General features: G+C 37.6%; 3 protein-coding genes across 3 annotated transcripts in view; all 3 read left to right on the top strand.

Annotated features, from left to right (window-relative positions):
- Positions 1–16,918, top strand: part of LOC124639501 — a 108,429-nt gene that overhangs the window by 6,346 nt on the left and 85,165 nt on the right. The gene's annotated exons all lie outside the window — the stretch shown is intronic.
- LOC124639542 lies at positions 2,352–4,268 on the top strand. Its single transcript, XM_047176963.1, has 2 exons — positions 2,352–3,074; positions 3,591–4,268. The coding sequence occupies exons 1-2, from the start codon at positions 2,942–2,944 to the stop codon at positions 4,145–4,147; spliced, it is 690 nt and encodes a 229-aa protein (XP_047032919.1). The 5' UTR covers positions 2,352–2,941; the 3' UTR covers positions 4,148–4,268.
- LOC124639539 lies at positions 6,656–8,133 on the top strand. The gene is made up of 3 exons (XM_047176957.1): positions 6,656–6,982; positions 7,073–7,174; positions 7,603–8,133. Exons 1-3 carry the CDS (start codon positions 6,746–6,748, stop codon positions 8,056–8,058), a joined length of 795 nt encoding a protein of 264 aa, XP_047032913.1. The 5' UTR covers positions 6,656–6,745; the 3' UTR covers positions 8,059–8,133.

Here is a 16,918-nt window from a genome sequence, read left to right as displayed (position 1 = left end):
TGGTTCCGTTTAATTTAGCTCCGTTGAAAATTGTACCATTTTCATATTATCTCCACGTGTGACTACGATAATGATATTCTTTTCAATACTTACCGTCTGTCCTGCTGAAAGAGCAGAATAGCAGAATTATTAGACAAACGTGGCTTTTTCTTCGGCGTCTAGAATATTCTATGTATAAGGCATTGCCGTAAAGATAGATTAATAACGGTCTACGTGCAGAGTTAACTGGCATGCCATATTGAATTTCAATTAAAACATTAATGTTGTCTCCGGTCGGTTCGTCTGTAGATCTTAGTTTTACTGCTAGACAGGTATTGGAAAGAAACAGTAAACCGGTGCGTCGAGGCGTTTCGCATTGTTGCAACCTGCGCCACAGGTACCGCGCCCAAGCTGCGCCTTGCTTCTTTATTTCATAATGACCTTTGTACATATAACGGGAATCTTTTCTACTATCAACCCCTCGTGTTACTGGATACAGATGTGTGCGTTACTTCTCCTTACCCGCATCCTTTCATTCCAGATTGTGAAATCCCGACGATCCTATCCCAAGATCCTTGATGAATTTTACGAAGGCACATAGAAGACCCTTCACATTTACTATACTTATACCTTTTAGTTAATGAAAAAACAAAAACTGCTTTCCACATAAATGAGATACAGCAAAACAATAATTTGTTTTCTTTATTTTTTGCGTCTGGACATTGGACCAGACAGCCTGTATTTAAAATTATACTATATTTTTTCAAACAAAAACATAAATGTTTTTCTTTGCACGTTACGTACGACATGTGTTCGTTATACAATATTTATTTACGTTCATTACAATGAAATTTGCTTGGACAGCTAATTTGAGGGGTAAAGTACCGGGCTAGGTCCTCGCCTTCCATTGTTCTTGAGTACCAGCTGTCAATATGATGAAGTTCTAAAGTGGCACGCAATATTTTAATGTCTTCATTATTGTTGGTACTTGTAATGACGTCGTGTGCAGGTGCTGTGTGACGCCACTTCCAGTGGTATGGGGTATTTGTAATTGCGACGCAGTACCTTCCCTTATCGATACGCATTATGTGGGTAGTTGGTGACACAGGAAATTATATTTCTATTGCTTCTGTAAATTATTGATTGGTGTCGCCTACGTGATACGTGAATTATTACAAAGGTATATATTTTTTACTTGGATGGATATATGAGTGAAGTTTCGTTTATGGAAATGCGTCCTGAAAATAAAGTATTTCATAGTGTTTGGTTAGAACGTAAGTATTAAGTACCTAATTGTTATTTACCCAGCCAGATGGGACGTAAACGATATGTTCATTATTTGTTCGTGTTTCTTATCTTATTTAATTATTTCCTATCATATTTTTATCACACATCATGCCACATTTCCCTATGAGCAATGTTATTTATCTATGAATGTAGTAACATGATATTTCTGCGTAACTTTTTAATTCTATTAGTTCCGTTAAAATATATGTTTAATTAAAATATAATTTAATTTTGTAATAAAAACCGTTAATTATATTTTTGGTCCAAATTAGGTAGGTACATGATATTATACCTACTCATTTATTAATTTCTGGAAATGGTATCAAGTAAAATAAAAGGCAAAGATTTCGAGAAATAGCTGCCAGAAACGAAATGTCTGATTTAGCCATTTCATACTGAAATTATTTTTAAACAACTTTCACATTATCATGTTGATGGACCACGATGCAAAATGCACCCATTTTGGTGCAATATAGATCGGCAATCTAACTATAGAAAAGTACAATACACTGTTGCAGTTTATTTACTTCAAGTCGCAAAATGTTTCTATTTCTAGAAAATATCTGCTCTAATTTTTGTGAGAAAATTTTCAATTTTCGTACTCCATTATGTTTATGCAAGGAAAATAAAATATGAGGCAACATAGTATCTCTGCTTTGTAAATATTTGTGCCTGACTGTGTAGGGCAAGCCTTAGGTCATCGACCCTCTTGTCATGACAACTGAGATTGTCGCACGCGCCACTTGGACTAGTTTAAAAAAAAAACATTTGTTTTTAAAATATTCTAAGGTTTACCTACACGTTTTATGTTTTGGATGAATGCCAAATATTGATTCATCGTAATTTCGGCGAAAAAGGTATTTGCAAGACGTACAAGTCGTGCCTATTTGTTGTTTTTCTTTTTCATTATGGACGCTTACTACTTTTTGCAACAAAAGAGGCTTTAAATTACATAATGTATTTCTTCTGTGAAGTACGAAGTCAAACATATTTTTGTCTCTAAAAATCCGGGGAACTTCTGGTCCTGGGGGACAGGTTTTAGATATAGCAGCACTCACCACAGAGATGATAGTTCTTGACTGAAATTTGACGAGTTGCTTCAATATTACCTACCTTTTCTGCTCTATGAAAGATCGAAGAAGGAAAACGAGACAGCAAAAGCAACTGAGGTTGCCTAGCTTCTTGAATTGGTAGGTTTTTTGACTGCAAACGACTGTAGTTCGGTCAGACAACTAGAGGCAAAAAATGTCATTGTGGACCAAGTCAAGGGACCTTAGTAACAGATGGAAAAGTGCATCACATGTTCAAAATCAAAAACATATCTTACTTAGGTAAGTAAGTAGAATCATGAACCGATTTATAATGAACTTCATAATAAATCACAAATAACTAAGTTGAGTGAAAGTAAACAACTTAAAATAGCTAATGCGGTGACCGTACATTCTGCAACAAATATCCGCTGCAAAAGCAAATATGTAGTTTTCTATAAGGACGATCTGGCAACGTCGCGTCGCCGAACGGAGACGAAGTTCCCCGAAGCCTCGAACGCGATGGGGCAGACGCGACGTGACGCGCGGCGGGGCGGGGCGGGCCGCCGGCGTTGCCTCACTGCTCAGTAAACTCACAGAAGTCACACAGTGCACCAAACACTTCGTGTAGCGGGACGTCACCAAACATGGATGTAGTTCAGTTAATTAAATTAGTCAAGAAACATGAATTTTTATACAACCAAAATCATCCCAGTTATAGGAACACAGACCTTAAGAATTCGACATGGGAGCTTATTGGACGAGAAATGAATGAATGTCGTAAGTAGTTTCTAACTCCTTTTATTTATGATTGAGGCACCTAATTATGATCCCTAGACACGTATCTAACTAGAGAATATTTTTAGTTACCTACACGTAGAATAGTTTGTAGGAATAAAAACCGTTTTTTAAAGCTAAAAGTATTTATTATCGCTTTGTTACATTGACAAGTTGGCAACACATTCAACATGTCTATCTTATGTAGGTATAGATTTGCCTGCCAGCAGAGTTGCGCTCACTCTCGCGGCGCGACGCTGGCTAACCCATTAAGCACTTGTCTGGGCCTGACGGGCACTTGCAACCGTCGCCCGACTCTTAACATACATTCTAAAAACGGTTACAGAATTTTCCGTCAATGTAACGGCATGTTAGGAGTATGGACCATACCAACATCATATTATAGTTATATAACTGTAAAGCGTTTCTATTCAAAATATTTAGGCATAAAATTGAGTCTTTCTTTTCTTTAAATCCCAACCAGAAGTCAACAATTCTTAAGTTGCTGTAACTTTACAGGTGAAGCCTGTAGACTAAAGTGGAAAACCGTACGAGACGGTTATATAAAGTACAAGAAGCTATCCCAAATGAAGAATAGTAAAGTTAGTAACTACGTTTGGAGCACCCAATTGAAGTTTCTGGATAACTACAGTTATCGCATCAAAGGAATGTCGAAATCTATGTCAGAGCAGTCGGAAGGGTCGCAGACAGCGGCACAGGAAGTGTCACCGGTACAGTCGCCATCACCACCGCCTCTAGTGCCGCTAAGATCAGTACCATCAACAGAAGCTAACTCACCGATGCAAACAGACGAAGAATTACAAAGCGTCATTGAGAGAAATTCAAGTCAGCTTGAGAAATTCAAGCAAATAGATTCTACCGATCTCCTTTTTCTCAGTTACTCGGGGACATTCAAGAAGTTCTCAGCGAGACAACAAGCCCTGATGAAGATAGAACTGGCCAAATTGTTCGCAAACGCTGAACTGGAACAGCTGCAGGCTGGACAACATAGTTCACAGATAAATGATGATGATTATTCAACGCTCGTTGTTAAAGCTGAATTTGATGACGAATAGTGACGTTCTAGGTTACATTGTAGAGTACTTAATAGTTATTCCAATTTATTTTCTAAGCATTCACTATAGGTTAGTAACTAACTGTTAATGTGATATATTCCTAATAAAAAATATAACAGAGGTTTTGGATATTTTAATACCTTTTCATATAACATAAGTATCTACGAATGTTAACTTGAAGTCTATTCCATCCTCCGATTTTCTAGCACAAGCCAATAAAGATTTTAACGACTTTATCTAAGAATTATTAGGCAAATTCATTAGTAGGCAAGAAATTGTTATTAGGCAAATTCTATAATAGCAACCTGACCTTTTCAACCATCAAAAACTGAGACGCGTGTAAAACCTCAAAAATGTTAAAGTAGGAAGTTTCTAAATGCCAAACGATTCTAGTGTAAACTAATTTCTCGAACAAATTAATACAACGTTTATTTATCAGTTACACAACAGCGATTTCTATTGAGCTGATCGGCCATGACTCCGGTCAACTGCCAAGGTTTCGCTCATTGAAACTTTTGCTAAGATTCCAGTTTAATACATGTGATTTGTTCAAATGTTATGCTCGGTACTGTTCCGAGAAAAATCGTTTGGACCGCTTTGGAATTTGGAAGTTGGTTATGGAGCTACTTTCAAGGTTTCTGGTAGTTCATTTCTTAAAGCTTAGAAGCAGTAGTTACACGAGTTAATTGTTCTATCGGCAATGCTTGACGATTGCTCATGTCTTGCACTAATATAAAACTGGCAAATGATATAACTGTGGAGGTCATACATGCAGGACAGAGAGCGTCACGCCTCGACAAGATGTTGTAATGATCAGTATGCAAAGGTTACGTTTAAAAACTGTAATTATCCTAAAACAGGCCAAGTGCGAGTCGGACTCGTGCATGAAAGTTCAGCTCCGTACTTAGTCATTATTATAGATACAATTATAAAGGTTTGTCTTAAGAAGGTTATTGATAACCAATTAACTGAATACCTAATTATAAAAATAGATAGATAATCTGTCTGTTGGATTCGTGACGATTTGTTTGTGGGCTGTAATCATTGAACCTGTTTTTTTTTTTCGCATTCGTGAGTCGCGGGTATGGCATGAAGCCCGATTGTCGTGCCAACGCCAGGCGCTTCGCTCATATCGAATGACAACAACAACACTATTTGAATGACGGATTCCGACTGCTTATATTTAAATTATATGTGGTCAGACAGTATTCTTTGAAGATTTTTTTGACCGCGCTCGCTTATAATATGAACGTCTGTGTTACTTCCTTTTGAACGAAGCGTATGTTTGACTCCTTCACCACTAGGTACAACCTCGAAATCTTCATTTCATTAAATTCCCGTTTTCCCGAGTATATAAAAAGAGTAGGTGTAATTAGGTAGGTAGGTATTACATATGTGTTAAGTCATCAAGGCAAGAAAAATGGACGTGTGACTCCGGAGTACCAAATGCCTAAGTCTTACAGTTGCTATATTCCAATACTTAAACAGTTAATACCTTTTACCAAGGCTGCGCGTTGTAAACAACAACAATCTAGTGAGTGGCTCGTCCTCGGCCGTAATACCGAACTATTGATTTTTCATTTAGCGAAATGCGGTCAACGGAAACCTAGAAACATATCCGTCACATCGATTAAGTTTATTCAACTATTTCTGTAATAGTCCATCGACCCGGTTTTATTTTCTGATCCGTGGTGATGCAGTATTGTGTCTTTATGTGACTGATGTTATAGAAGTAATAAGGGGAATCTGCAATGAGTTTATCCCGATTCGTCACTGTTTGGAGGAGTTATTTCACCAGTTGGTAAATAGCGCGAGAGTTTCAAGTAACTTTCAAATGTACTAGCAGTTGGTATCGCTTTTTCATCGAAATCTGCATGGACAGTCATTATATCAAGTGTTAACGGCAGGCGACGTCATTTTCGATTTTTTTAAATGTTACCGATATGCTCCTAATTCGACTTGATAATTAATATCATAAATGCAATTGAAAATGCTTCGTTTTATAGCTGTTTAGACAGCCGGATACCTACTTTTGTTTATACGAGACTATAAATAAATAACTGAGCAATTCTGCATATAAATAAACCAGTCTAGTGCAACCCAGTGTCGGGTCACCCGTATTTATGGAGCTAGAGCCACCAACTGAATAGTTATCGATTTTAAATTAAAATAAGCTGGCCAATTCGTCGCACCATTCGCTCGTAAAATAGAGAATTCTAACATAAATCAACTACTACTAAACCAAAGTAAGTACCTATTTGTAGGTTCCTAAACGTCATTCGTTGCCTCTTCTCTGTAAGAAAAGAAAAATTACCTACGCGTAATCTACTAAATGGACAATTTTTTTTTTGGTTGTCATGCCTATTTATTCAGATTTTAAGACCACTTTCTCAGTAAAATAAACGCCATATGTGTTTTTTTTTAATTTTCAAATTAAAACTTCCAAAAAATAAGCAATAGTATCACGTAAAGATACCGTACCGTACCGTCGCTTGCCCGCCGGCCGTCGATCGTCGCGTTATATGAAAATGTTTATGAACGAGTCAGTCGTTGGCGCACGCTCGCGCTGTGAACTCGTCCGTACCGCACGCTCCCGCCATGTCAGAGAAAATCGAGTATGAACCAGCGTTTCTGATCAAAATCCTAAGGAAATATAGAAAGTGCCCTATCCTATGGGACACAACGCACCCAGAGTACCATAAGAGAGACAGAAAAATGGCAGCATGGGACAAAATAGTACAATTATGGCAAAAAACCTATCCAAACGCAAGTCAATCCGATATCAAAACTAAAATATTTCATATGCGAACGAATTACATGCGGCAGAGGAAAAAAGTAAGTGTACATTCACATTTTCTAATACTATTTAGAAACATAAAATCATTTTCAATACAACATGTTGATGTATGTGGATGTTTGTTTTAGGTTGAAAATAACGCTGGAACAATAACGTTATGGTATTACCCACATTTGTGTTTCCTCTCCGGTGACGAAATTGAATATGAAGAGTCGGAGTCTGATGAAGACGTGAGTATTTATTCCTTTATCTACTAATATAGTTATCGGCACAAATTTGAAATTGAGCCCTGACCTTCCCCACTCTTCCGCCAAGAGCTCAATATCCGTGCCGGTAACTATACCTATGTGTAATTTGATTTTAGTCCGCCCTTGTTGGCAAAAGCAAATAGAACTTTAAATAATTGAACATGGTCAAAGACAGAGTCATTCGATTTTTTTTTGCAATTTCCAACTATTTACCCGACTGCCAAAGAAGGAGGGTAATGTTTTTCACTCAGTGCTTAGGTTTTTTAGGATGTTTTAGAAAAGTTAGCCTTACCGTAGAATATAATGTGTTTATGTAGCTACCTACACTGTAAAAATGTATGTAAAACAGTCCTTGTACTTATACAAAAAATTGTATCTGCTAGAAACATTACATTACATTTCTATTTCAGGAGCCCTTAGTACCTTCAACAAGTCGAAAGAGGAAGGCTTCAACGGAGCAAGAGTCCACAGGAGACTATCTTCCAGCCATAAAGGACGCATCAGCAGCAGCATTCGGTCACTCAATAGAGGCCCAACTACAACACTTGTCTAAAATGCAGCGGTGCATTGCTGAGAAACTGATATCTGACGTCATTTACCATGGAAAGTTACAGCAATTAACAACAGGAGCACATATTAAAGTCGAAGATGAGCATAGTGTTAATACTGAAGATATAGTTATACCTCCAACAGAGCCGTCCTGGTATGAAATGGAAGGAACTGCGGAACCCACGCCGAGTTGTGTCACAATGGCCGATTATCCGCAGAACAATGTAGACGAAACGGAAAATGCAGTGAATGGTATCAAAATTGAAACGGATGAAAACAGTTTTTATGTCAGCGAGTATGTTCAGGAAGTAGATTAAAGCAAAATACCTCATTTAAGTGATGTTACCAATTATAGCTAAATATGATTAAATAATTGATTTTTGATAAGCAATGTTGTGTGTTTTAATATAACGTGTTTAACTGAACTATCAGAAATATTGTTATGAATGTTACTCGGCAGTTTTTAGCGAACAGAGCTTTTAGTAATGAAAACATTAATCTCCCACTCACAAACCCTCCCCCGAGCAGATCCTACAAACAGAATCCAAGCTACCTAACGCACACAAACATCCATAACTCGTACGGTCGCTATAGTAAACACTCACACAGACGAGCACAGCTGATCTCGCCGATCACTTCGAGACGGGTAGCGAAATAGCGCTGTGCGGCGTTGCCACACCGTGCGCGACGTTGTCGCTCCGCACCCCACACAATGACAACACAAGTAAATATTCGAAATTCGAACTTGGATGGCATTGCGAATTGGATAACATGGTGGTGTAAGTACGGTAGGTATGTTTATCAAGTAGTATCCAATAACGGTTCCTTGCCAATTAAATGGGCCGAAACCGGTTACAATTTCGGGGTGTTTGTTAATTGGACGGTAAAGGTTAGCGTCAGGACCGCCGTCACAATTCTCCGATCCTCTCGAAATACATATAGAGAGTTGCTACCTAATTGCTACCAGCTACCATTAGTTGCTACCAATTGCTACCCTCGTGGTTTTGAAGATATTCAGCATCCAAAGGTGACAGCCATTCTGATATCAGGATGGCTGTCACTTTTCCCAGTGTGAAGAAACGGCGCAAAAGTATTGAGTTTTTTTTTCACCCAGAGTTGCTACCTAATTGCTACCCTCCGGAATTAAATTTTGGGCCACAACGATTCCCTGGATAAAAAGATATTTAAAAAATGAGTTTTTACGCCCTGCCAAATTAAATTAGCAAGCAGTTAGTTAATACAAATGAGTACTTTTGACGTAGGCGCTATCTATTATAATCCGACAGCAGATATAAATGCGGCCGAAAAGTGAACTAAAGCAAGCCGCCATCTTTGAACATCATTTTTGATTAGGTGTATTTATAAATGTTACCTGTTAAATGAAATTTCCCGAAATGCATGAAAAAGTATTTATTATAATTACCTCAGCCTTCGATTGTTAACACGAAATAATTCAAAATTTATTAAATCATGTCAGGGTATGATATACACTCTTTTGCAAAAAAAGCGGGCACCTATGCGATATCTTAGTTTTAAGGACTTTATGTGTGTTTCAAAGGGTTTTAATGATTGTAGTATGTTTCTAGCATCAAAAAGGTTAGCCAAGCATGCGTGAGAGTGTATTCTAAATTTGAATATTTTAAAATTGCTAAAAAAATGGTAAACCTTGTTTTGGACTAATCGCTGGCAGAATGTTCGTCGGTGTTTTGAAAATTTTTTAGTCCTTAAAACTAAGATTTCGCATAGGTGCCCGCTTTTTTTGCAAAAGAGTCTATTTTAAGTCAGTGACTGAAATAAAAATATTTTTTAATAAAATCAATATTGTTTTACTGTGACCAAATCAGTTCATGTTTTACGTAGAGTTGGGTATGATTTTTACACGACTGGCCTTACTGGATGTTTTCGTGTTAACAATCGAAGGCTGAGGTAATTATAATAAATACTTTTTTCATGCATTTCGGGAAATTTCATTTAACAGGTAACATTTATAAATACACCTAATCAAAAATGATGTTCAAAGATGGCGGCTTGCTTTAGTTCACTTTTCGGCCGCATTTATATCAGCTGTCGGATTATAATAGATAGCGCCTACGTCAAAAGTACTCATTTGTATTAACTGACAGCTTGCTAATTTAATTTGGCAGGGCGTAAAAACTCATTTTTTTAATATCTTTTTATCCAGGAAATCTTTGTGGCCCAAAATTTTATTCTGGAGGGTAGCAATTAGGTAGCAACTCTGGGTGAAAAAAAAACTCAATACTTTTGCGCCGTTTCTTCACACTGGGAAAAGTGACAGCCATCCTGATATCAGAATGGCTGTCACCTTTGGATGCTGAATATCTTCAAAACCACGAGGGTAGCAATTGGTAGCAACTAATGGTAGCTGGTAGCAATTAGGTAGCAACTCTCTATATGTATTTCGAGAGGATCGGAGAATTGTGACGGCGCTCCTGACGCTAACCGGTAAAGAGAAAAAACATCGGACGTGAATGCGTTTTAATGAGGTTTTTTTATTTTTGCCTGCATTACTCTTGTAAAGTTTGGTAAAGATTCGGTACTTTCAAGTCATGAAATGCGAGGTAATTAAATTGATATCAAAAGTTGTATGGCAAGCCAGTTCACAATCGAAAAGTTCGTATTGAAGTCTCTGATGCCTAGATTTACAATAACTGAACTTTCTGAACAGTTCTGTGATAAAATTACTTACGAATAGTAAACTTTATTGATGTGATTATGATTATATCATTATTTACTCCCTATTCTTAATTTGCCGCTTCTTACATCTTCGATTTTATAATTATCCATTTCAATTGTAACGTCTGTTTAAAGAAATCTTTCGGATTCTTTGGTGAGGTACTTACCTAGTTTCAAGGTCTTAGTCGGAGTGTGGTTGTTTGTTAAGGTACCTTCCATTCCATCTAACTTCCAAAATTCTAAATAAAATTAAGTAGTTGAACTAGACCATGAATCGCCAAATTAAAACTCGTGTGTTAGGTACCTACCTATTACCTACTTAACTCAGTTCTCTCTGTTATGTTTTGAAAATCATAGAATAGGTCCTCTAGTCGACCTTAGCCATGGTGACTCAGTTTAGAAAGTGCCGCAGAACTGATCCAAGGTTGCTGACAATTTATTATGAACAATAATTTGGTCACGTGGTTTTCCGCAGCTGTCGCTAATCGTGACTTTGTGCTTATTAGTTAACTTATTTACCTATTTATTTACCTACCTTCATGTTTGTAGTGTTCCTACCTGTATCTCTATAATTATCATTCGATAAATAAGGTTTCTGCTCCCTTGCATTCATTTCGTCTTACTCCGTGCCACACTCTCTCATAGTTTCCCGCCAAATGGCCATAGTGTCTAGATGCACCATCCGCGTCTATGCATTCAACGAGACGAGAGATATCAGTGATATACTAAATATACTATTTTAGCTGGAACTATTGTTCCTAAATACTAGATTCCTTACATAAACTTAGTTAGTCTAACTACGCAGGCACATTTAACAAATGCTTGGCATCATCCTCATTGCGTGTTCTCAGTCCAATGCCGGCAAATCGCAAGAATGACTGATGAATTCTTCCACTAGCACGCTTATGGAAACTAGTCATGCATGGTCCTATCACACGAGTAGCCAGTTCATCCGTGAATATGATATGGCCAGTATGGAGATTCTGCCTAGCGTTATTCATCCAGGCATCTATATTGTATGTGTGTGTGTGAGCTCGTATTGATTTTAAATGTTTGTAGGTAGGTAAAGTTCTAATGGTGCACTGCCGAATTGAAACTTAGTAGATGGGAAATTATAAGATCAAAAACACTATGTACCTATGTCTAAGCTAGCTATGTTCAAATTTTAGTCATCTGGAGCTATGCATTTAGTATCAAGACCAAAATTTTCAAAAGCAGCAATTGAATTAAAGTGCCTGTGCTGATTCTAGTCGAAAGTCCAAGACGCAATTACTGTTTATTTTAATAGACTTGAGCCATACTTGAGCAAAATCGTTTGTAGGTACTTTCTGATAAGTTTTATATTTCATGTTTTTAATTGATATAAAAACAACAAAAAAAGATATTTGTTCTAAACACTGCGTGGAAGCTGGACCGTGTGATAGTATTCTCAGTCGGGTAAGCCGGCCGGCCGACAAAACAAAGTTGGAGCCCGCCGATAAACGTGGCGGGCCATCGATCGGCGACGTTGCCGCTCTGACTACGCGTTGCCGCTCTGCGCGCCTATTATTATTTATTATATTACGCGCGGCCGCTGCACGGCTTGCGTCACTCGTGCATTGCCCGCACTGTTTTATGCTAGAATGTCTTCTGACAGCCAGATGAGGAATGGAGGGTGATGGAGAACTTGCACCTATACTACAGTGAATAATACTCCATATAATGTATCTTGTGTACGAGTAGTTGTAACTCTGACGAGCTGTCTCGATCTAGGATCACTTCTTACAGAAATCAGTGTTGGACACAAAATTCTATAAATAGGTAGGTAGTTTGCTGCATTCATTATAAAAACAACAAGAAAAACAGAAATTCTTCTTTATAAACTTACAAGTTAAAGTTTCAATTAGCTACATTATGGCTAGCTTCTCTATCAACTTTCACTTTTTCAAAAGTCTACGAATGTTCTTATGCAGCTACTTCAAGTTTAATTTAGAATAGGTAGGTACTCTAGTGTTCGAGGACCTCTCTAAGCTCGTTTCAGCGACTGAGATTTAGCTCAAGGCGAACCTTTTATAACTGGAAACCACTTCTTATTAGGCTCTACATTATGTCTCTTTGTTAAAATCCAAGTTTGAACTTTTTAAGTTAGTGCTTAATTCGTCTTCTTCCAATCAACGAGTCGAAGACTTAAGAATTAAATAGTTACGTATTTAATTCTTAAATCTTCGACTTCGACAGGATATAGTGTATCTATGTATTTTATCTAATTCGTCTTATTACGAATCGTAATGTCATCGAGGTAAACTTTTTATAAAACGAGGTCTTAAAAAGTCCAGACTTTAGATTTATGCTTAAGGTATGTTTAAAAATATATTTTTTTATAATAAGATGGTTTAAGTTTACCTGTATCGAAAAATAATATGTATCCATTGTGTGAGAAATCACAATGCATTCGTCTATCTTCAACTGCAGATATCCCTTACACAAATCTACAGAGATTACGCTTTGCAATTTTATGATACTTATCTGGTTAAAAACCATAATTATCCGTATCCACCGCCACTACCCTAGTCTTTTGTTACAAACCCATCACACTTACATCATCATATACCTACTACGTAAGGCTGCCTTTTAAGTTCTGTCGTTTGCTAACCTCCTTCGATTATTAAAAAAAAATGTATATGCCATTTACATCTTTTTGAATTTAGAATTCGAAAACAAAAGAATGTTTTTAAATTGGTCGAATAGTTTTATTGTATTGTCTATTCAAAGGTGACGAGTCAGTTGTAAAATGGAAATGTCGAAGGAAAATTTGCGCGCCATAATTTTCTATAACTTTAAAAAGGGATTGTCGCGACTTCAGTGCTTTGAAGAGATAAGTTCTGTGTTTGGTGATGCAGCACCATGCCTTAGGACTGTAGAACGCTGGTATTTAGAATATCAACGTGGGCACTCTTGCTTCAATGACAAGCTACGTGAAGGTCGTCCAAAAACCGCCATGACGCAAGGTAATATCGACGCCGTGCGGCAGCTAATTCTCGCAGACCGACATGTAACATACCGTGAAATAGAGGCATCCGTGGGCATTTCAGGGACCACCATCCAAAAAATTCTACACGAAGAACTTGGTGTAAGAAAGTTGATCTCTCGTTGGATACCTCACTTGCTTAGCGACGAACAAAAAGCAGCCCGAGTAAGTTGGTGCCGCAAAACTCTGCAGCGATTCGACAGAGGAGAGTCAAAGCATGTCTATGACATAGTCAGTGGTGACGAATCTTGGATATATGCTTACGATCCAGATTCCAAGCAACAGTCAACTGTCTGGGTCTTCCAAAATGAGCCAAAACCGACCAAAGTCGTACGCTCACGAAGCTCTTCAAAAAAAATGATTGCCTCGTTTGTGGCGAAGAGTGGTCACATCGCCACAATTGTATTAGAAGATCGCAAGACGGTTACTGCTGACTGGTATACCAGTGTTTGTTTGCCAGAAGTCATAACCGAATTCAGAAAAAATAACCCAAGACGTCGCATGATACTGCACCATGACAATGCAAGTTCGCACACCGCCCGCCAAACAAAGCTGTTTTTGAGTTCCCAAAATATTGAAATCCTGGATCATCCACCTTACAGCCCTGACTTAAGCCCTAACGATTTTTTTACATTCCCCAAAATAAAGCAAAATCTTCGTGGTTAACGTTTCAGCACACCTGAAGAAGCTGTTGACGCATACAAATCGGCCATTTCGAACACCCCCACTTCGGAATGGAATAAATGTTTCAAAAACTGGTTTGAACGCATGCAAAAGTGCATTAAATATCGCGGAGAATTCTTTGAAAAACAATAAATGGTAATAACCAATTAGATTGTCTATATTTATTTCAAACGACACAACTTAAAAGGCAGCCCTCGTATTTTTTCTAAGAATTTGTCAAAGTCTGTCTTTGTTAAGAGAAAAATACGGCCGTTTTGTGTGACCTTGCATACCTCATGCTTAGATATACACAAATCTATTCAGTTCGGTAGCTTACGCAGATAGATTTAAAACTGGTTATTATCTTGTTGTTCATGTTTAAGCCTAGACAAGATTTAGAACCCAAAAAAACTGCTTTTAGCGCCAAACCGTACCAATTTCTGGTGTTTGACCAGTTTAGATTATCACGTATATTACGAATGATTATAAAGCTTGGTTGGTGATCTTATTAACGATAGTACATAATTACTTTTGGTTACATCACTGGCGCTGTCGGTCCATCAAATAAGAGCGTCGACACAATTGCTTGTATTGTTTTTAATTTTGATTAATACTACAGCTTACTCGCTAGTGTTTGGTTGCTATCTAATCAGGATTGACATAAAATTGACCTTAGCTGGCTTGACTTTTGCTTGTCCCAACAAAATAAGAGGAAATAACAGAATCTGTGCTGACTCAAATTGACCGGTTCGAATTATTAAAAAATAATATTATCGCATTAACCATACATGATAATCGATTAAGGTAACATCCTGCACTTTATTCTAGAGTTATTTTTGTTATAGTTAAGCGGAATTTGATAAACTCCAGCTTTTTACCTGTTCATTGTTAAGCAATAATGTATCAAGTCTCTAATCCTGCACTAACCTTATACAAAAGTGCAAAACCATCACCTGTTTGCAACGTTTTATTACCTACACGGGTCTTAAACCGGATGTTCTACACCGCCGTGAAAATAAAAAGTCTAGGGCGATCTTCAAACAACAAAAAATACATCCGACTTATTTCGCAGCTGCAGGGAACCGCCTGGCGTAGTGGCAAACAAAGCGCTAAGTGGCAGGTACTGTCGTGTCCTCGCGGAGGGTGACGGACGCCTAGCCTAGCGCATTGTAAACATTATAGATTTTCTGCCTAGCCTGAGATCCAGACCAGGCACACCCACTTTTATTATGCCTTCGCTCGCACCGCTTGCGGCTGCGTGAACCGGCGAGCTAGCGTAGCTCCATTCTAACTTTGAATAGCACTCATAATTTCGTCAGTAAAATAGCAGCTGCTATTTTAAACGACATTATGTCTGCAAACTACAAACAAGCCAGTTGCATTGACAAACTCTAGAATTATTTTAAAACTTTTAAACACCTGTGCAGTGGTATAATTTGTGATGCCGTTAAGCACGCACGGTGTAATCAGCTGTGCGGTGCAGTGTTTCACGGGGGAAAGGCTTTATTATAAGCAACCTTATTGATTGAGCACTCTCACGCGATACTGACATCAAGTTTTATGTGACTCATGGACTACATAGGGTTCTTTGCCACTGCAATAGAGGCGAGGCCGTAATGTCCCGCCTGTCTCGTAAAGGCCTTCGCGTCATTTGGCTCTGAGTAATGTATGTTTGTGTCTCACGAGTACTCACGACCTTTTTCTAAAAAAAAACAAAACTGTTACGCGAATATGTCTCACGAACGCTTACGACACCGTGTTCCTAGCATTGCTTATCAACAGCATTGTTCTCAAAGCTAAACTGATTGGCGATTGCTATGATTAATTAAATTAGCACTTAGTGAAGCAATTCATTAGCAGCTCTTAACCTGATTGGTAATTAGCGAGAGTTCATTGCAAGCTGTTTGTTCCAAAGAACTCCTCTTACCAAAACGCGTAAACAACATTATAATCCACGAATGCTTTACTAATTATCTTCTAACGTATTTTGTCATTTGGTCCATTAATTAATATTTTCATTTCTTGCTCATTACGCCATAACGGCCTCAGTTTTGTCGCATCTCATAATTATTTTCCGTTCCGTTGATTCTCCAAATATAAATTGGGTTTTTACCGTGTCATTGATTCTAAATAGGAAGTGAAATAATTATACTTTATTATGGAGTATCGCTTACCTAGTTTACAATGGATGGACTTGCGTCACCTTTCAAAACAAGTCTTAATATGAACAGTACAAATCACGACTTAGCAACAAATTGTATTGTACGGTAAGAAAGAAGAATTCTAAATGAGGATCCTTTCTTACCAAGATATACAATAGATCGAAAATAAAATGGTCGTATTTCCCATCTAACAGAAGTCTAACCCCGATCATAAACTTAAAGAAATACAAGTGAAAGTCGAAACTTCTGATACTAAAATACCTAAATTGACTGGGGATATTGAAGTTAAAATTCCACGATGTCATTGCTGAAGTTCCAAAGTAAACATTCCTTTATATTTGTGTTTAAATCTTCCACGTTATTGACGAAAAAGTCTATTTGTTCTTTAACTTTGAAAGTGGTTTCTGCAACTTTGTCAATAACTCTTCTCTCTACATCGTACCAAGTTTTTGTGAACAATTTAGGTAATTTCCATTGTTGATGATTAATTTTGTCTTTTGCAATGGAGAAGATAGATAATATGCAATTTTAAAGAAATTCGAATGAATTGGCTTCCAACTTCAAACTGCTTGAAATGTAGAGTACCTAGAAATAGAGATTGTTTAGATCCGTACGTACAATTTGAATCCAAATTCAGATTCAACCAATATA

The sequence above is a fragment of the Helicoverpa zea genome, chromosome 19 (assembly GCF_022581195.2).
Source record: "Helicoverpa zea isolate HzStark_Cry1AcR chromosome 19, ilHelZeax1.1, whole genome shotgun sequence".
In the NCBI taxonomy this organism is placed as follows: Eukaryota; Metazoa; Arthropoda; class Insecta; order Lepidoptera; family Noctuidae; genus Helicoverpa; species Helicoverpa zea.
This window is presented reverse-complemented; position numbering and strand designations above follow the sequence as displayed.